This window comes from Leopardus geoffroyi, chromosome B4 (genome assembly GCF_018350155.1).
Source record: "Leopardus geoffroyi isolate Oge1 chromosome B4, O.geoffroyi_Oge1_pat1.0, whole genome shotgun sequence".
Classification (NCBI taxonomy): Eukaryota; Metazoa; Chordata; class Mammalia; order Carnivora; family Felidae; genus Leopardus; species Leopardus geoffroyi.
Genome location: NC_059341.1, coordinates 20021552 through 20042852, shown reverse-complemented (window position 1 = coordinate 20042852; position 21301 = coordinate 20021552). Strand labels below are relative to the sequence as shown.

The 21301-nt window shown below is 36.8% G+C and overlaps 1 protein-coding gene across 26 annotated transcripts in view; it reads right to left on the bottom strand.

Annotated features, from left to right (window-relative positions):
* Positions 1 to 21301, bottom strand: part of MLLT10 (MLLT10 histone lysine methyltransferase DOT1L cofactor) — a 242836-nt gene that overhangs the window by 187745 nt on the left and 33790 nt on the right. For 25 of the 26 annotated variants that reach the window (XM_045463953.1, XM_045463957.1, XM_045463956.1 and 22 more), the window contains one exon: positions 13101 to 13155. In XM_045463953.1, the coding sequence (XP_045319909.1) occupies positions 13101 to 13155 (55 nt within the window). Of the gene's footprint in view, positions 1 to 11351; positions 11384 to 13100; positions 13156 to 21301 lie in introns of those variants that run through there. The other variant, XM_045463966.1, reaches the window with a different exon arrangement.

Below are 21301 nucleotides of genomic sequence, written 5' to 3'. Positions count from 1 at the left end.
ACTGGGTTCTACTTCTGAAACCAATACTACACTGTATATTAGAATTTCAATAAATTAATTTTTTAAAAAAAGTTTTATGTCACTTTTACTTGCTCTTGTTCCACCCCTCCTCAGATTGACAATGGTCTGGAAGACTGTATCCCGTGTCTCTAGTGTGGAACTCTCATCCCTGGTTCCAGAAGGGATACAGCAAAGCTTGTTCGAAAAGACCTGTGTTTTTTAACAGGCCTAACTGTATGACGGGCAGAGAAAGCACACGAAGGACTGACTCAAGGCATTTGCCTTTGTTTCCCTTAACTTGGCTATTTCTCCAAGTGGTATGAATTTAAGAGATTAATTGTAATCACCATGGTAACTACTTAAAATATATATAAAAAATGAAATAAGAATTAAAATCTGTGGGGTACCTATCTGGCTTAGTTGGTGGAACATGAAATTGTTGATGTGAGGGTGGCAAGTTCGAGGTCCGCCCTGGGTATAGAGATTACTTAAAAATAAAATCTTAAAAAAAAAAAAATTAAAATCTGTCACAAGGGATAAAGAAAAACATTATACATTGAAAAATAGGTTAAAACACCAAGAAGATATAACATTTATAAACATACATACACCAAATATCACAGCTCCAAAATACATCAAACAAAAACAAATCTAATTAAAGCTAAAGACAGACAATTCTTCAGTTGGAAACTTCGCTACCCAAGTTTCAATAATGAACAGAACTCTGAAATTCAATAGGGATATATAGAGAACCAAATAACACTACAGACCACCTATGCCTACTAGACTGAAAACAGCCAAATACACATTCTCCCCAAATACACAGGAACACTCTCCAAGATAGATCATAGGTTAGGCCACAAAACAAGTGTCAATAAATTTTAAAACACCTGAGATCAGATCTTATCCAACCACAATGAAATGAAAACAGAAATTAAAAACAGAAAGCAGGATGTCTGGCTGGCTTAGTCATTAGAGCATTCAACTCTCGATCTCAGGGAGGTTGTGAATTCCAGCCCCACTTTGGGTACAGAGGTTATATAAAAATAAATTCTTTTTTTTTTTATTTTTTTTTTTAACGTTTATTTATTTTTGAGACAGAGAGAGACAGAGCATGAACGCGGGAGGGTCAGAGAGAGAGGGAGACACAGAATCCGAAGCAGGATCCAGGCTCTGAGCTGTCAGCACAGAGCCCGACGCGGGGCTCGAACTCACGGACCGTGAGATCATGACCTGAGCCGAAGTCGGACGCTTAACCGACCAAGCCACCCAGGCGCCCCAAAAATAAATTCTTAAAAAAAAAAAGAAGTTAAAAACAGAAGGAAAACTGGAAAATTCACAAGTATGTGGAAATTAAACAACACTTAAATACCCAATGAGTCAATGAAGAAATCACAACTGGAAAATAAGCAGTAAAACAAAACAAAGGGAAAAAAACCACAACATACCAAATCTCATGTGATACATAGAAAGCTGCAATAAGAGATAAATTCATACCTGTAACACCTATGTTGAAAAAGAAGAAAGATGCTCGGGTGAGGTAAGGTGGGGTGAGGTGAGGAGGGGTGGGGTGGTTGAACAAATAAGGGGATGAAAGCTTAAAATCACAGGCTTTCCTTCTAAAATGATGGAAATGTTCTAAAACTGCCTGTGGAAGTTGCACATATCTGTAAATATGAAAAAAAACATGAATTGTACACTTCAAATGAAATATATAGTACATAAACTACATCCCAATTAAGCTGCTTTAAAAAATGAAGATCTCTTGGGGCGCCTGGGTGGCACAGTCGGTTAAGCGTCCGACTTCAGCCAGGTCACGATCTCGCGGTCCGTGAGTTCGAGCCCCGTGTCGGGCTCTGGGCTGATGGCTCAGAGCCTGGAGCCTGTTTCCGATTCTGTGTCTCCCTCTCTCTCTGCCCCTCCCCCGTTCATGCTCTGTCTCTCTCTGTCCCAAAAATAAAAATAATAAACGTTGGAAAAAAAAAAAAATGAAGATCTCAAATCAATTGGAGAAGAAAAAGAGCAAACTAAATCCAAAGCCAAACACAGGAAGAAAGATTAAAGATCACTGTGGAGACAAAAAAGAGAACAGAAAACCAATAAAAGGGGCACCTGGGTGGTTCAGTTGGTTAAGCATCCAACTTTGGCTTGGATCATGATCTCACAGTTTTTGAGTTTGAGCCCCACATCAGGCTCTGTACTGACAGCTTAGAGCCTGGAACTTCCTTCTGATTCTGTTTCTCCCTCTCTCTGCCCCTCCCCCACTTGTGCTGTCTCTCTCTCTCATAAAAAAATAAACCTGAAAAAAAAGAAAAACAAAAAAACAAAAAGAATCAACAAAACCTAAAAATCTTTGAAAAGATCAACAAAACTGACCAACTTTGAGATTAAAAAAGAAAATACTCAAATTACTAAAATTGGAAACAAAAGGTGAGGACATTACCATTGACCTTACAAAACTAAAATTGTAAGAAAATACTATGGGGGCGCCTGCGTGGCTCAGTCAGTTAAGCATCCGACTTCGGCTCAGGTCACGATCTCATGGTCCATGAGTTCGAGCCCTGTGTCAGGCTCTGTGCTGACAGCTCAGAGCCTGGAGCCTGCTTCGGATTCTGTGTCTCCCTCTCTCTCTCTGCTCCTCCCCCGTTCATGCTCTCTCTCTGTCTCAAAAATAAATAAACATAAAAAAAAAAAGAAAGAAAGAAAGAAAAAAAGAAAATACTATGAACAATTACACACCAACAGATTAGACAACCTACATGAAATGGACAAATTCCTAGAAACACAAAAACTAACAAAACTGAAAGAGAACATCTGAACAGATAAAGAGACTGAATCGATGAGTAAGCAAAAATCTCTCAGCAAAGAAAAGCCCTGGATCAAATGCAGTCACAAGTGAATTCTACCAAACATTTAAAGAAGCATTAGGGGCACCTGGGTGGCTGAGTGGATTAAGCATCCAACTTTGGCTCAGGTCATGATCTCATGGTTCATGAGTTCGAGTCCCAAATCGAGCTCTGTGCTGACAGCTGAGAGCCTGAAGCCTGCTTTGGATTCTGTCTCCCTCCCTCTCTGTCCTTCCCCCACTCACATTCTCTCCCTCTCCCTTTCCAAAAATAAACATTTAAATAAATAAACAGATAGATAAGTAAGTAAGTAAATACATAAAATAAAATAAAATAAAATAAAATAAAATAAAATAAAATAAAATAAAATAAAGTAAAGTAAAGTAAAGTAAAGTAAAATAAAAGCAACAAGCAAGCAAGTAAGCAAGCAACATTAACACAGGGGGCACCTGAGTGGCTCAGCTGGTTAAGCATCTGACTCTAGATTTCATCTCAAGACATGATCTCATGGTTCATGAAATCAAGCCCTGCATCCAGCTCTTCTGTGCTAACATCCTGAAGCCTGCTTGGTATTCTCTCTCACCCTCTATCCCTGCCCCTCTTTCTCAAAATAAATAAATAAACATTTTTTTTAAAGAATAAAATAAAGAAGCATTAACACAAATCTCAAACTCTTCCCATTAATAGAAGAGGAAGAATCACTTCCTAATTAATTCATTCTATAAGGTCAGCATGTTATCAAATGCCCCCAGAGCCCGACAAAACATAGGAAAACAAAATTACAGACCAATATCCCTTATGAATATACATGCAAAAAATCTCAGCAAAATACAGTGTATTAGTACCCTAGAGCAGCCATATAAAAATATTACATCAAATTTGGTAGCTTAAGAAAACAGATTTATTCTTTCACAGTTTGGGACACAGAAATCCAAAATCAACAGGCTTCTATCCTAACTTCTGGTGGCTCTGGCAATCCTTGGCATTTCTCAGTTCACAACTAGGTAACTCCAATCTCCACCTTAGTCTTCACATGGCCATGTACTGTGTCTCCTGTGTCTTCTCCAATCATCTTTTACAAGGACATTTATCATTGGATTTAGTGTCCATACTAGGCCAGGATGACCCCATTCAAGATCTTTACCTTAATTATATCCATAAAGACCCTTATTCCCAAATGTGGTCATATCCTGAGGTTCTGGATGGACAAATCTTTTGGGGGACAAAATTAAATAATTAAAAGAATTATACACCATGATCAAAAGGGATTTATGATAGAAATACAAAGGGTGTACAACATAAGAAAAACAGTCAATGTAATATATACCATTAATTTTTTTAAAAATTTAAAAACCACATCACCATCTCAATACAAAAAAAGCATTTGACAAAATTTGACACCTTTTCACAAGATAAACACTCAACAAAATAAAAAAAATGGAACTTCCTCAATATGATAAGGAGAATTTTTGAAAAATGTACTGGTAACAACTAACTCAACAATGAAAGACTGATACTTTTCTCCCTAATATCAGGAAGAAGACATGGACACCCACTATCTAGTTCCACTGCTATTCAACATTGTACTAGAAATGCTAGCTAAAGCAATTAGGCAAGAAAAATAAAAAACATAAAAAACATCCCAACTGGAAAAGATTAAGTAAAACTATCAGTATTCACATCATCTTACCTAGAAAAAAGCTTAAAGAACACACAAAAACATTAGAACAAATTCAGTAAAGCTGCAAGGTGTAAGAACCACAAGGTATCAGTTTTACTTCTACATGTGAACAATGAACAATCCAAACAGAACATTAAAGAAAAAATCCTTTTGTATCTAAAAGAATAAAATACTTAAACAAAGGATGTGAAAGACTTCCCCACTGAACACTATAGAGCAAGGCTGAAAGAAATTAAAGACATAAATAAATGGAAAGACACCCCACATTCATACAATAAAAAACTTAACACCATTAAGATAATAACTTTACCCAAAGCAATCTACAGATTCAGCATAACCCCTTATCAAAATTCCACAGATCTTTTTTGCAATCCTCAAAAATCACATGGACTAGAACCTGAACAGTCAAAGCAATACTGAAGGAGAAAAATAAAATTGAAACATTCACAGTTCCCAATTACAAAACTTATTACCAAAGCTATGGCCTTTCAAAAGTTTGTATTGGCATTACAACAGACATAAAGACCAATGGAATAGTAGAGTCCAGAAATAAATCCATGTATCTACAGCCAACTGATTTTCAACAAGGGTACCAAGACCAGTCAATGGGGAAAGAAGAATCTCTCCAACGAATGGTGCTGGGACATCTGGATATCCATATGCAAAAAAAAAAGTTGGATTTAACTCAAAATGGATCAACAACTAAAAAAGTTCTAAAAAGAGAAGTCTTAGAAAGAAACATAGGTATAAATCTTACTGACCTTGGATAGCAATGGATTCTTAGATATGACACCAAAAGCATGAGCAACAAAGAAAAATTAAATAAACTGATACTAATCAAAAACCACTGTGAATCAAAGGACATTATCAAGAACATGAGAAGACAACATACAGAGTGGGAGAAAAGATTTGCAAATCATGTATCTGATAGGGATCCAGAATACATAAAGAAGTATTACAGCTCAACAACAAAAAGACAGACAACCCAATTACAAAATAGAAAAGAATATAAATAGGGGTGCATGGGTGGCTCAGTCAGTTAAGCGTCTGACTTCGGCTCAGGTCATGATCTCGCGATTTGTGGGTTGAGCTCCATGTCAGGCTCTGGGCTGAGAGCTCAGAATTGAGAGCGTGCTTCGAATTCTGTGTGTGTCTCTCTCTCTGCACTTCCCCTGCTCGTACTCTGTCTCTCTCTCAAAAATAAATAAACAATAAAACTAAAAGAGGGGCAGCTGGGTGGCTCAGTCGGTTGAACGTCTGACTTTGGCTCAGGTCATGATCTTGAGGTTCATGAGTTCAAGCCCCACATTGGGCTCATTGCTGTCAGCCTGTCAGCGCAGAGCCTGCTTCAGATCCTGTGTCCCCCTATCTTTGCCCCTTCCCCACTTGCACTTTCCCCCAAATAAATATTAAAGGAAGGGAAGGGGAGGGGAGGGGAGGGGAGGAAAGGAATAGACTTCTCTCCAAAGAAGATTCACATATGGCCAAAAGGCTCATGAAAAAAATGCTCAACATCACTTATTAGGGAAACAGAAATTAAAACAACGAGGTACCACTTCAAACTCACTAGGATGGCTATAACTTAAAAATTCAGAAAAAAGTTAAGTGGTGGTGAGAATGAAAAGGAATTGGATCTCTCATACTTTGCTTGGAGGACTGTAAAAATGGTGCAGCCACTATGAAGAACAGTTTGGTGGTTCCTCAAAAAGTTAAACACAGAATCACCATACGACCCATCGATGCCACTCCTAGTATATACTCCTCAAATCTAAAAACAGATAAAATAGGTTCTCCTACAACAATGTTCACAGTAGCACTATTCAAAACAGTCAAAAGGTAGAAACAATGCAAACATCCAACATAATGTAATCTCTCGTATGCATGTGCACACACACTCTCGCTCTCCTTCTCTCTCTCTCTCTCTCTCTCTCTCTCTCTCTCTCACACACACACACACACACACACACACAAATATTCAGCCATAAACAGGACTGAAGTACTAATACAGGCTGCAACAGTGATGACCTTGAAAACATTATGCCGAGAAAGAAGCCAGACTCAAAAGGTCATACGCTGTGTGATTGTTATACTTAAGTAAAATATACAGAATAAGTAAACCCATAGAGACAAAAAGCAGACTGATGGTTGCCAGAGGCCAGGGGAAGAAGGAAGAATGCACAGTTTCTGCTTATGAAAGTGTATTTTCTTTTAGGGTAATAAAAATGTTTTGGAAATAAGGGCAATTAGGGGCACCCGGGTGGCTCAGTCAGCTGAGCATCCAACTCTTGATTTCAACTCAGGTCATGATCTTGCAGTTTGTGGGATTGAGCCCCGTCTGGCTCTGCACTGATGGTGTGGAGCCTGGCTGGGATTCTCTCTCTCCCTCTCTCTCTCTGCCTCTCCTCCACGCACGAATGCACTCTCTCAAAATAAATCCACTTTTCAAAAAAATGTTTTGGGGGCACCTGGGTGGCTCAGTTGGTTAAGCATCTGACTTCAGCTCAGGTCATGATCTCATGGTTCATGACTTGGAGCCCCATGTTGGGCTCTCTGCTCTCAGCACAGAGCCCACTTTGGATCCTCTGACCCACTCTCTCTCTGCCCCTCCCCTGCTCATGTTCTCTCTCTCTCATCATTCTCTCTCAAAAATAAATAAAACATTAGAAAAATATTAAAAAAGAAAGTAAGTTAGTTAGTTTTGGAAATTAACAGGGGTAGCAGTTGACCAATACTGTCAAAGTACTAAATACCACTGAACTGTATATCTTAGGATGGTAAATTTTATTCTACAGGAATTTTACCTCAATTTTAAGAAAAAAGAATAAAAGATCTTGTCCTTCCTTCACAAACTATATTTCAGGATAATGAAATAATTGATAAGAAATAGGTTTTCTTTATAGAAGTAATCCTGCTAGACGGGATGGGGTGGTGGGAATAAAAGAAGTAATCCTAATGCATGATAGAATATCACAATTTATTCAACCTCGATTCAATAAAATAATGGTCTAGATACTGGTCAACAGCTGCTGATACCACAAAAAAAGAAAAAAGGAAGTATCATATGCTTCATGAAGAAGTATACAACACCATGAAGTATTTTTAGCTGCCCCCACAATAAACTGAATGAACAAGCCTAACTACTCATGTACAGAAAATACATGGAACAAAGCAACGTGTTCACACACACACCATCTGAAATGCCATCAGCAACATCTACTGTGAGAAACCCTGCAGGGCAAATGTCCCACATTTTCCACAAGTAAACCAACAAGGAAATCAAGGGGGAGGATTACAAAGAGACCTAAGAGATATTTTAAGCAATTGCAACATAGGCACCTTATAGATCCAGCTTATGGACCTTATTTGGATACTGACTTATTCAAACATAAAAAGATAACATTTAGGGGTACCAAGTGGCCCAGTGGGTTAAGCGTCAGACTCTTGATTTCGGGTCAGGTCATGATGTCACAGTTCATGAGACCAAGCCCCACACTGGGCTCTGCACTGACAGCACGGAGCCTACTTGGGATCCTGTCTCTCCCTCTCTATCCCTCCCCTATGCTGGCACGCATGCACATTCTCTCTCTCTCTCTCAAAACAAATACATAAACAATAAAAAAAATTAAGAAAAAGATAAAAACAGAAAAAGAAAAACATTTAGGAGATCAGGAAACTTCAAACAAAGACTGAAAGGTTGATGGCTTTAAGAAATTCTTGTCAATTTTTTATGTGTCATAATATATTGTGTATTTTTTAAATATCCATGCGTGTCAGTGATGCTCACGAAATTCAAAATAATCGAAAGAATGGGGTATGGAAAGGTATAAATGAAACAAGACTGGCCATGACTTGATCACTGTTAAAGGTTGGTCCCTGGGGATTCTCCCTACTTTTTTGTAGGCTCAAAATTTCCCATAATGAAATAGACATATAATTTTTCAATATACCTGTAAACTTTTACCACTTAATACCTCTGCTGTCCATTCCTTCATTTTTACCCTCCTACTACTATCTTCAACCAGTCCCTCATCAATCTCTCCCTTAGAATGCAATAAAGCAGAGTCTCATCTTTGCAAGGTTCAGATTCTAAAGCAAAAAATAAGCATAATCAAAACTATCCTTGGGGCACCTGGGTGGCTCAGTCAGTTAAAGGCCCACCTTCAGCTCAGGTCCTGATCTCGTGGTTTTTGAGTTCGAGCCCTGTGTCAAAGTCTGTGCTGACCAGTCAGAGCCTGGAGCCTGTTTCAGATTCTGCGTCTCCCTCTCTCTCTGCCCCTCCACCACTTGCACTCTGTCTCTCAAAAATAAATAAACATGAAAAACAATTTTAAAAAAAACTATCCTTGAAAAATCCCTTAAAATTCCAACAGAAAATGCACTACACTGTATATCATTTTGAATATATATAAATATCAAGATTCTGTAAGTTCTTCTCATCTTTCTGTCACATAGTGTCTACCAATGACCCTCAATTCATTTTGAAATTTCTTCAACAATTCAAGTAATAAATAATCCAATTAAAAATGGGCAGAGGACATAGACATTCCTCCAAAGAAGACATCTAGATGACCCACAGACACATGAAAAGATGCTCAACATCACTCATCATCAGAGAAATGCAAATCAAAAGCACAATGAACTATCACCCCACACCTGTCATAATGGCTAAAATAAAAAACACAACAAACAACAAGTGTTGGTGAGGATGTGAGGAAAAAGGAACCCTCGTGCACAACTAGTGAAAATGCAAAATTGTGCAGCCACTATGGAAAACAGTATGGAGGTTCCTCAAAAATTAGAAATAAAATTGCCATATGATCCAGCAATCACACTCCTAGGTATCTACCCAAAGAATACAAAAAAAAAAAACTCTGGTTTGAAAAGATATATTCACTCCTATGTTTATTGCTGCATTATTTACAATAGCCAAATTATGGAAGCTGCCCAAATGTCCACTGATAGATGAATGGCTAAGAAGATGTGGGAGTGCCTGGCTCAGTCAGAAGAGCATGCAACTCCTGATCTCAGGGTTGTGAGTTCAAGACTCATGCTGGGTGCAGAGATTGCTGCAAAGAAAATAAACTTAAACTTTAAAAAAGACATAGTATATACATATAATGGACTATTATTCAGCTATTAAAAGGAATGAAAGCTTGTCATTTGCAACAACACAGATGAATCTAGAGTTATAATGCTAAGTGAAAAAAGTTAGAGAAAGACAAATACCGTATTATTTTACTCATATGTGGAATTTAAGAAATGAACAAACCAAAAAAAAAAAGTACTCTTAACTATAGAGAACAAACTAATGGTTACCTGAGAGGAGGTGTGGTGGGAGGCGGGGGGGGGGGGGGGGGGGGGGGGGGGTAGTGGTAGTGGTATGAAATAGGTGAAGGGGAAGAAGAGTAACACTTATCAGGCTGCCTGGGTGGCTCAATTAAGCACCTGACTCTTAAGTTTGGCTTGGGTCATGATCACATGAGATCAAGCCTGGGCATGGCACCTGCCTAAGATTCTCTCTCTCTCCCTCTGCCCTTCCCCCACTCAGGCTCTCTCTCAAAAACAAAACAAAACAAAAATGTGTAATACTCTTGATGAGCATGGAGTAATATACAGAATTGTTGAATCACTATCTTTTACTCTTGAAACTAATATAACACTGTATGTTAACTATACTAGAATTAAAATTTTTCTTAATTAAAAAAATAAATGAGAAGTAGCATCACCACCTCTTGCCTGACCCCTCAATAATATATTTCATATCTTTGTCAATGATGGTTGGGAAAGCCTTACGGTCATTCACAGGGAGTCCCATTAACGTTTGCCTAGAGTGTATGCTCACTGGGCAAAATGGCAAACTGAATTACCTCTACAATTTATTTATTTGCCTATATCTCTCCCCATCCCCCAGGATATATAGTTGATTTCAAGTTTGTTAAATGCACTTATAATTCAGCTCCACTATTCTTTTTTATAGCTGGTGTAGTGTCATATCCTTCCAATCTATTCACCACAATGCCATCAGAGAGTGATCCTTCTAAAATAGAAATCTGTTACTCCTCAGCTTCAGTGGCTCCCCACAATCAACAGGATGAAGTCCTTAGGACAGAAAAGGAGGTGGGGAAGGAGGGGTGGGAGAGGGAAGGGAGGAGAAGGGAAGGACAGGAGCAGGGGAGGGGAAGGAATGACAACTTTGTGTGTATTATCGGTTTCACCTCTCAGAAGGCCTGCCATTCAAACCTTAGTCTAATTCCCAATTGTTTCCAATGCTGTATATCTGTGTCTTTATCATTTGCTTCTCTTTCTGCCTGTAATACCCCAACCCCACTTTTCACATACTAACCTATGTTAAGCTTAAGTATTTACTTACCTTTAACAACTGAGAACTACATACAGCAGCTGAGATTGAGAAAATTAAAAGCTGCATTGAGAAACTCATCCTGATTGCCAGAAAAGGAAAACCTAAACTAAAAACTTGTAATATACTTTCCAGCATGAAAAAAAGGGTATTAGATATTAAAGAACAGTTATTATCAATACTGTACCATCAGGTACATTGTGGGGTTTTGTTAACTACTCTAGAAATATAATTAGCATTTCTATAGGAAAATGCATTCCAGGTTCCAAAATAATTTACAAATCAATTTTGGAACATAATTTAGTCAGAATGTTTTAAATACACATCAAATTTAGACTCTAACAAAGACGGCATTTCAAATCAGTGAAGAAAAGATGAACAGTTTAATAAATGGTGATGGGATAAATGGAAGCATTTTAGCATCTAGGAAAAAATAAAGTTGGATCCATACCTCACATTGTATTACCTGGATACATTCCAAATGTATCAAAGATTAAACTGTAAAAAAAAAAGAAACCATAAAAATACTAGAGGAAAATGTGAAAGAATTCCTTTACTAACTCTGGAGTATGGAAAGCCTTTCTAACTAATGGTTCAAAATACAGAAGCCATGAAAGACAAGATTAAAAAATAAACCTAAATAAAAATCAAGAACTTCTGCATGGTAAAAAGCCCCATAAGACTGAACAACTGGGAAAACCTGGTTCAACTCATATCACAAAAGCCTAAGGAATGAGGGGCTCCTATGAAAGCTCCAACAAATCAAAAAGAAAATGATCAACAACCAAAGAGAAAAATCATATTAACAGACCACAAAGAGAAAAATGCAAATTGCTTTTAAAAACATAAGATGCTCAGCTTTACTCATAATAAGAGAAATGTAAAATAAATGCTCTGAGATACCAATTTTCACCTACTGGATTACCAAAGGGTATAGAGAACACAAGTTTTTCATTCACTGCTGCTGGAAACAAATTGGCACAACCACTAGGGAGAATAATTTGGGAATATCTACCAAATTAACTGCAAAATCCCTTTCACCCAACAGTTCCACCCCTGGGAATTAATAATCCTACAGACATAAGCGCATATATGCAAAATGACATGTATACAAGTCGTGAAAGCAGAAGATCAGAAAGTCTATCAACAGGTGACTGATCACACAAAAAAAGAAAGCTTTAAACTATTAATAGATAAATTTGTTCACTGGAAAAATTAAGATACTTAAAAATTAGAAAAGAAAATATTTGTTAATTCACATTTATTTCTACATGCAAAAATAAAAAACCTAGAAGGATATGTAGAGAAGTAATAACAGCAACTATATCAAAGCAGGAAAGTTGTTGAGAAACTAGGCAAATGGTGAACAAGGATAGGAGAAAAGGTTTCTAACATTTTTTAAATTTTGTACATGACTGTGTAACAGTCTAACCATTAAGTTTGTATACAAATAAATTTATGTAGAGCCATTAAATTTATGTACCCCCATTATCTGTTCTTTTTCCCTTTCATTTACTAACATCATTACTCTATCCCAAAATGCTTTAGAATTGGCTGCCCAAAATGGAAGTGTACTAACAGTAGTTATAACCTGTGCTTTTAAAAGTTTCTTTATCGGTTAGTTTTCATAGTATGCACAGTTTAAGACATTCATGTTTACATATTTAAGAATGGTACTGAGTTATAAAGAAACACGGATTTCTCAGAGGAAAGTAATGAAAAATGGAGATATAAATGAGAAATACACAAGGGTTCTCAGGAAAGCACACCAAAATTTAAAGACAGAAGTCAGTATTTCTTTATATTCAAGCAACAAAATTCCTCAGGGTGTTAAAATTAAGAATTCACTGGAAATATCATCTGTCTAGCAATACACAAAAGAGAGGGAAAAAAAGATTCTAAAACACTAGGGTTTAGCTCTAACAAAAAAAGTGGTTTACGTTTCCAAAAATAATTTCTAATATAAGAAACTGTACCCATTTTTTTTTAAATCAAGATTTTAATTAGAAGTATGTAGACCATTCTGCACAAGAAAAGTGCTTAAAAGTTTGCCCACGAAGTAGGGGGGAAGAAATCCATAAATTACATACACTACTATTACAATTATTTGAGTGGTAAACATTTATTTGATATTATAATATGAACTGCCAGATATTTTTAAATACCCCCCACTCCACTTTTCAATAAAAAATTTTTAAAAAGTCTCTGTACTTACCCCCATTATCTGTTCTTTTTAAAGCTCCATCCTTATGAGGACACAGTTCACATCTCTATGTAAAAAAAAGAAAAAAAGATTTTTCAGATTACCAAGCTATAACAAATTCTCTATAACTTCAAAACTATTAAAAATGTGGGAGTATGTGCACTACTTACCACTAAGAGTTTTTCAGAACATTCCTCACAAAGTAATTCTCCTCGACATGGGATCATCCTCAGAACACCAGATAATTTTATACACATCTATACATATGTGCGTATATAAATATGTACACATATACACACATGTTTTAAGTAATTGCTACACCCAATGTGGGGTGTGAACTCACAACCCACAGATCAAAGAGTCACATGCTCTGACTGAGCCAACCAGGAACACCATCAGATAACAACTTTACAAAAGTATTACTCAACTATTACATTCCTGCCATGATTTTTTTGTAACATGAATAAATACAAAGAGGGGGCTGAAGCACAGTTTTTAACATTTGCCTCTATCCCTTTGCTTTCTGTCTAGGATTATCTAGTATTATCATAGTCAGTTAGGTTTGGTTTCTCCTAAAATAAAGAGCCAAAGTCAAAAACTTTGAATTTTGATTTAAATGAGGGGCAGCTGGGTGGCTCAGTTGGTTAAAACGCCCGACTTTGCTCAGGTCGTGATCTCAGTTTGTGGGTTCGAGCCCCGCATCAGGCTCTGTGCTAACAGTTTGGACCTGGAGACTGCTTTGGGTTCTGTGTCTCCCTCTCTCTACCCCTCACCTGCTCACACACACTCACTCTCTCTCTCTCTCTCTCTCAAAAATAAATAAACATTAAAAAAAATCAGGGGGGGGCGGCAAATACTGTTTCATATACTGTTGATAGCACTATAATCCAATTCTTTTGGAAACCAATTTATAGCAACATGATTCCAGAAAAATACTAATTCAATTACTTCATTTCTAGAGAGCCAAAGGAAAAATATGATAGAAATAGGCACTAAGTACTATGTGTCATTTTTATATCATTTATATACTTTAATTTCAAGACATGAAAATGTATGTATATAAAAATACTTTATATGGCTTTTTATTATAACTATAAAAATTGTATGAAAAGTCTAACTGTATAACACTGAGAGAACTAATGTAATAGTACATTAACAAATATTTATACATAGAAATGAACTCTATAATATATAAAACATATTAACAGGATTATGGTGAGGATAGTAAGATTATGAGTGAATTTATTTCTTTTTTCCAAAATACTTCATTTCTTTTATAATTGGAATTTTTGTAGCAATACATTACTACATGTTATATCTTCCTACTAAAGATAAAAATAATATAGGAGACTTTAAAGAAAAAACTTTCAGGAAAAGAAAAGAAGGTTAAGTTATAGTTAGAAGACTGTACCCTAAACCCAGGAAGAAAGGATCTGGTATGAGGGACCTTGGACCACAGGGACTCCAGATCCTATAGTCAACCAATCCAAAGTGGAAGGTTTTATAGGGCAGGGTGCAGTCACACATGTTACTATTACAATTCCACAGATCCATTCTTATTTTAGTGAGAAGTAGTGTTAAAAAGGTATAAGTAGGGGGCCAAGGCAGGGGAAAAAACTAAAAATTAAAAATTAAAAGTAGTACAAGTAAACCCTATGAAAGGTAACAGACATTATAAGGAAGCCAAAAACAAACAAACAAGCACACATTAAAGACCTCACATTTTAGAGGAAAAAAAAAAAAAAAAAAAAAAAAAAAAAACAAGAAAAGAAAACGAAGGAAAAAGAAAAAATACCTTTAATTGAAATGGCCCCAACAAATGCCAAGTTACACAAGGTGGCTCTTTCTTTTCTACATCATATAGTATAGCAAAAAATGATGCAACTATTTTCCATCTTCAGAATGTAAATGTCAATTTCCAAATACTTTTACTACTTTATATTAGATTCTTCTGCCAAAGGATAAAACCCACTATATCAACTCACTAAATCAAGTACAGCCAACAAAAATACTGACCTTCAGGAAGCTGTGGTTATGTAACAATCTATTGCACTCATACTGGCTTGCCCACACTGTGATTACCATCATATTGCAAAAACAACAAGGTAACAAATGAAAATAATATAAATAGATAAAAATAAATAAAATGATAAAAGAGAAGGTTTTAAGTTTGATCTTCCTCATATTATATAGAAGATATAACTGTGGCACACAGACGCCTCTGTAGGATAAAACATTTACCATCACTATTTCTTTTTTTTTTTTTTTTTTTTTTTTAAGCAAAAGATAAAAAATAAATCTAAAATAACCTATCTTGGGGCACCTGACGTGGCTCAGTCGGTTAAGTGTCCGACTTCAGTTCAGGTCATGATCTCATGGCTCATGAATTCAAGCCCCGTGTCAGGCTCTATGCTGACACCTTCAGAGCCTGAAGCCTGCTTTGAATTCTGTGTCTCCCTTTCTCTCTGCCCCTCCCCTGCTCATGCTCTCTCTCTCAAAAATAAACATTTTTTTTAACTTTAAAAAAATAAAACAAAATAATCTATATTCTCTTGTGTTTTACAAAGGCTCAAGGTTACAACAGAAATGAGCAACCTAGTGCCAAGGTTGTGGTCTCCAAACAACATTTCCCAAAGGAACCAGGACCCCTAAGAGATGTAGAGAATTCTTGGTCTAGGTCAAGTAAGTCCAGGTAACTTGTTCTATCAACTAGCCAAGAAGCAATAAAAGACTACTGTAGTCATGTCCAAAGAATTTATCAGCCAACCTAAAGAGGTTCCTGCCAGCCAAAGATGAAATCATTTAAGACCAAAAAAAGATAATAACTGCAATGAACTGAAACACACCAAATATGTTTAAATCTGTAATAAAATTCATTTGTACTTCCAAAACAGCTAAGTAAGGTTATAAGAGAGAAACTCCTATACAGATAAACAGCCAGATTCTGGTTTCCCACTAGAAGTCAAAACTTGGAAGGAACCAGCAAGAAGTCTCCCATTTTTTAGGACTTACTTTTAGCCTGAAGGCAAATTTGTACATACAGGATCTGTCTCACTAACCTTGGACCATACATGCACAGAACAAGCTTGAACCCAATTAAGGAAAAATGAAATAAAAGAAGATTTAAGCAACTGCTCAAAATATACAATAAGCAGTTTGAATCCAACCAAATCAACTGCCTGATAAAAGCAGTAACAATTTCCTCAAAGGAATATAACAGAATCAAGGCTTCCCACATACAACATTCACAACGTCTAGAAAACAATCCAAATTACCTAATCTATTAAGAACCAGAAAAATGTTAATCATGCTTACGATAAACGACAATCAATAAAGGCCAACCAACCTTAAGATGACCTAGACACTGGAATTAAGACTTTAAATAGCGATTATAATAGAGTCCTAGGAGGCAAATAAAATGTACCTCTACGAAGTGAAATAAGAAATCCCAACAAGAAACTATAAAAAAGAATTCAATAAAAATTCTAAAACCCAAAGCTAAAATTTGTGAAGTGAAAATTTTACTGGACAGATTTAACAGAATCAAGATGACAAATAGAGTCAGTGAGCTTGAAGCTACACTAACTCAAATCTTTACTCTGAGAGAAAATAGTGGGGAAAAAATGAACAAGGCTTCAGGGACCGACTGAATGGTATCAAGAAATCGAACATGTATAACTGATGGTCTGGAAAAGGAGGAAGAAAAGGGGTAGGGAGTAAAAATACAGAATATGAGAATACCAAAAAAGAGTTCTGAAAACGAGTGGATGAAAATTTTGATTTGAAGAAAGACAACTTTACGGATTCAAAAAGCACAGGGAATCCCAAATAGCCAAACTGGTTGCTGAAAAGCAAACGCAGGAGAATCTCTTCAAGGAGCCAAGAGAAAATGACACATCAGATACAGGGGAACGGTGATTAGAGAAATGGCTGATTTCTCATCATAAAGTATGGAAGCCAAAAGACAGTAAAATAAAATCTTTAAAGTGCTTCAAGAAAAAGAACTGTAGTTCCACCCAGAATTCTATATGCAACTAATATATCCTTCAAAAACAAAGGTGAAACATATTTTCACGTAAAAGGCAGTAAACAGAATTCATCACCAGGAGACATGGACTACAACAAAGGCTAACAGAAGAAGTTCTTCATAATAAAAGGAAATGGTACTAGATGAAAATATAAATCTTTAGGAAGTGAAGAAGAGGACCACAAATGGTAAATATCTGAAGAATATAAAAAATTTTAGTTTTTAAATTCTCAAAACTACAAATGATTATTGAAAGCAAAAATTATAATACTGTTTTCTGGAGGTTATAACGTATAGATCTAACACATATAACAAGAGCATAACTGACAGCAGACAAACGGTACATAAAACAATCTCTATGGTTGCAAGATTTCTACACATTCAAGAAGTGATACAGTATTAACTGTAAGTGGTACACTATATAAATACACGATAAAAAGGTAAGGAAAGATATTGAAATTGCTAAAGAAATAAATGCTAAAAGGAATAGCTTTACATAACTGATATATTAAAATTCTAGTCTATATGCAGGGGTGCCCGGGAGGCTCAGTAGGTTGAGCGACCGACTTCGGCTAAGGTCATGATCTTGCGGTGAGTTTGAGCCCCTCTTCTGGCTTTAAGTTGACAGCTCAGAGCCTGGAGCCTGCTTCAGTTCTCGGTCTCCCTCTCTCTGCCCTTCTGTTCATGCTCTGTCTCTCTCCCTCTCAAACATAAATAAATAAACTTTAAAAAAATGTTTTTTAATAAATAAAAGTAAAACAAAAGACATGCAAGACCAAAGACAGAAAACTACAAAATATAGGGAAGAAAAAAAAAAACAAAGATGATCTAAATAAATGGAGATATACCTTGTAATTAAGAGGAAGACTTGTGGCACCCAGCGGACTCAGTGGGAAAAGTGTCCAACTTCAGCCCAGGTCGTGATCTCACAGTTCATGAGTTCGAACCCCGTGTCAGGTTCTGTGCTGACACCTTAAGAGCCTGGAGCCTGCTTCAGATTCTGCCCTCCCCCCTCCCCACCCCTCCCCCCCCCCCCCCCCCCCCCCCGCCACTCTCCCACTCACACTCTGTCTCTCTCTCAAAAATAAACATTAAAAATATTTTTTTTAATAGGAAGACTCAACATGTTAACATGTCAATTCTCCTCAAACTGACCTACAGATTGAAAGCAATGATAATCATAATCCTATCAACCTTTTTGAAGAAACAGAAAAGCTAATATTGTAATTTATATAAAGTGCTTAAGACTTAAAATATGCAAAGCAATCTTGATAAGGATGAAAAAGGTTGAAGGACTTGCAAATCTAACTTCAAGACTTACTATAAAGTACAAATAATCAAACTAGTATTACAATGATATAAAGACAGACAAATAAATCAATGGAGCCGAATGAAGACTCCTGCAATAGCCCACTTATGCAGCCAAGTGCTGTATCACCAAAGCAGTTCAGTAAGGAAAGGAGACTCTTTTCAACAAATGGGGCAGAAACTGGTTATCCAGATGCAAACAACAGACCCTACAAAACTTAACTTGAGATACATTACAGACCTAAGTATAAATTAACAAAAACAAAGTTTTAGATGAAACAAAGCAAATGACCTTCATGATTTCAGGGTTAGGCAAAAGTGTCTTAGCTCATAGTAGACAATAAAGACAAAAAACTGACAGACTTCATCAGAATATTTCTGCTCATCAAAAGCACAGTTAAGTAAATGAGATGGGGTGCCTGGGTTGGCTCAGTCAGTTGAGCGTCCAACTTCAGCTCAGGTCATGATCTCACGGTTCACGGGTTAGAGCCCGGCGTCGGGCTCTGTGCTGACAGCTTGGAGCCTGGAGCTTGCTTTGGATTCTGTGTCTGCCCCTTTCTCTGCCCCACCCCCCCGCCCCCGTTCATGTTCTCTGTCTCAGAAATAAATAAACATTAAAAAAGAAAAGGAAAGGAGGGAAAAAAAAACACAGACTTGGAGAAAGTACTTACAAAACATTTATCTAACAAAAGACTAGTATCCAGGACATGTTAAGGATCTTTAAAAAGACAGAATTAAAAGGGGGGGGGGGGGGGAATTTTACCAAACTCTTCACAAGGGAAAACACACAAATGGTCAACAAGCAAATTAAAATGTGCTCAACATCACTAGTCATTATGAAAATGTACAATAAAACCATAGTAATATCACTTCTAGTCGGGATTGAGTAAAAGGGACCAACTTCAACCTTTTGCATAAGATAACAAAAACCTAACAAAATTGGGGCGCCTGGGTGGCGCAGTCGGTTGAGCATCCGACTTCAGCCAGGTCACGATCTCGTGGTCCGTGAGTTCGAGCCCCGCATCAGGCTCTGGGCTGATGACTCGGAGCCTGGAGCCTGTTTCCGATTCGATGTCTCCCTCTCTCTCTGCCCCTCCCCCGTTCATGCTCTGTCTCTCTCTGTCCCAAAAATAAATAAATGTTGAAAACAAAATTTTTTTTAAAAACCTAACAAAATGTATATGAAACAACAGCACTGAAGATTTTGGAAAAGTAATGAAAGACAGTGATCCTGGGAAACAAAAAACAAACAACAAGAGAGGCCATACATTTGCCCAGCTTACTGCCTTGAGTTTCCAGGCCATGAACAGGCAGAAGGAACCCAGGCAGGGCATGTGGTCTCCCCAAGTTGAAGAAATAATGTTGGGCGTCCAAGAAAGCCAAGGCAGTTAGAACTCAAAAGGAATACTGGCACTGAGGAGAGAGCTAGAGAAAAAGAAAAAGGAAGAGATCTACGGAGGCCTGTCCTAGAAAATACTGAGTAATCAGTACTTGCATGTGAGAGAACTATTCAAGGCCAGGTAGAGAACCACCAGTTGAATCAGAAATAACCCCAGCACCAGAACTCACAGAAGGATGCAAATAATGCTTGTTTCGGAAAGTCAGAATTAAAACACCCAATAATTAATACTGTATCAAAGTACTAAGAAGGATTATGCCTCCAAAAGTGGGAAAAGTTAACCCTAGACTAAACTGAGCTCTGGTCTATCTAAACAAAACATAAAACCAAGACCCAAAAGGGACAAACTTTTCTAATAACCATGTCACAGAACAAAGTACAAAAAGTATTTTTAGGCATACTAAAATAGAGAACAAGATAAAATTCATAATGATTAAAAATCAATACAAACTTACAAGACATACACACAGAAGCAACAAATTACATCCAATAATGAAACAAGTACCAGTCAAACCAATCTTGAAATGACACATAACAAATTTAGTACACAAATCTTATAAAACAATTATAGTGAATACACTCACTGTTCAAAAAGCTGGCAAAAACATTAAACATGTTAAATAGAAATATGAATAAGAGTTTTTAAAAATTTGAACTTCTAGCGATGAAAATGACCAAGGTCTAAGATGAAAAAAATACTGAAAAAAAAAAAGATGAAAAATATATTGTATAAGATTTACAGCACAAGAAATCAAGTAATAGCTAATAACTAAAATGAAACACATAGAAAAAATACTTTAAAAAATTAACAGAGTATGGGGCACCTGGCTGGCTCAGTAAATGGAGCACATGACACTTGATCTTGGGGTTGTGAGTTTGAGCCCCAAGAGTAGAGTTTACTTAAAAATAAATGAAGAGGGGCGCCTGGGTGGCGCAGTCGGTTAAGCATCCGACTTCAACCAGGTCACGATCTCGCGGTCCGGGAGTTCGAGCCCCGCGTCAGGCTCTGAGCTGATGGCTCAGAGCCTGGAGCCTGTTTCCAATTCTGTGTCTCCCTCTCTCTCTGCCCCTCCCCCGTTCATGCTCTGTCTCTCTCTGTCCCAAAAAAATAAATAAATAAAAAATAAATGAAGAGAGTTTAAGTTAGCTGTAAGTTAACTTCAAAAGGCCAAATATACTTGAATTTGGAGCCACTAACAAGGAGATAATGCAGGTGAAAAAAATCGGGAAAAATGTCAACAATTTGCCATTCTTAATGATATTATAAGCATACAGAACAAAAGCACTCTTTAAACACCAAGAAATAGAAAGATGATGAAATGTAAACCATGTGTCAATATATCCAAAGAAAGAAAGAAATGTAAACTAAAACATATGATTACAATTGGCAAAAATCTTTATATATAATATGCTTTTAAGTATCTTTAAAGCAGCCAGAGAAACAGTTCATATTACATCATGGAGTATCAAAAAAAGTAA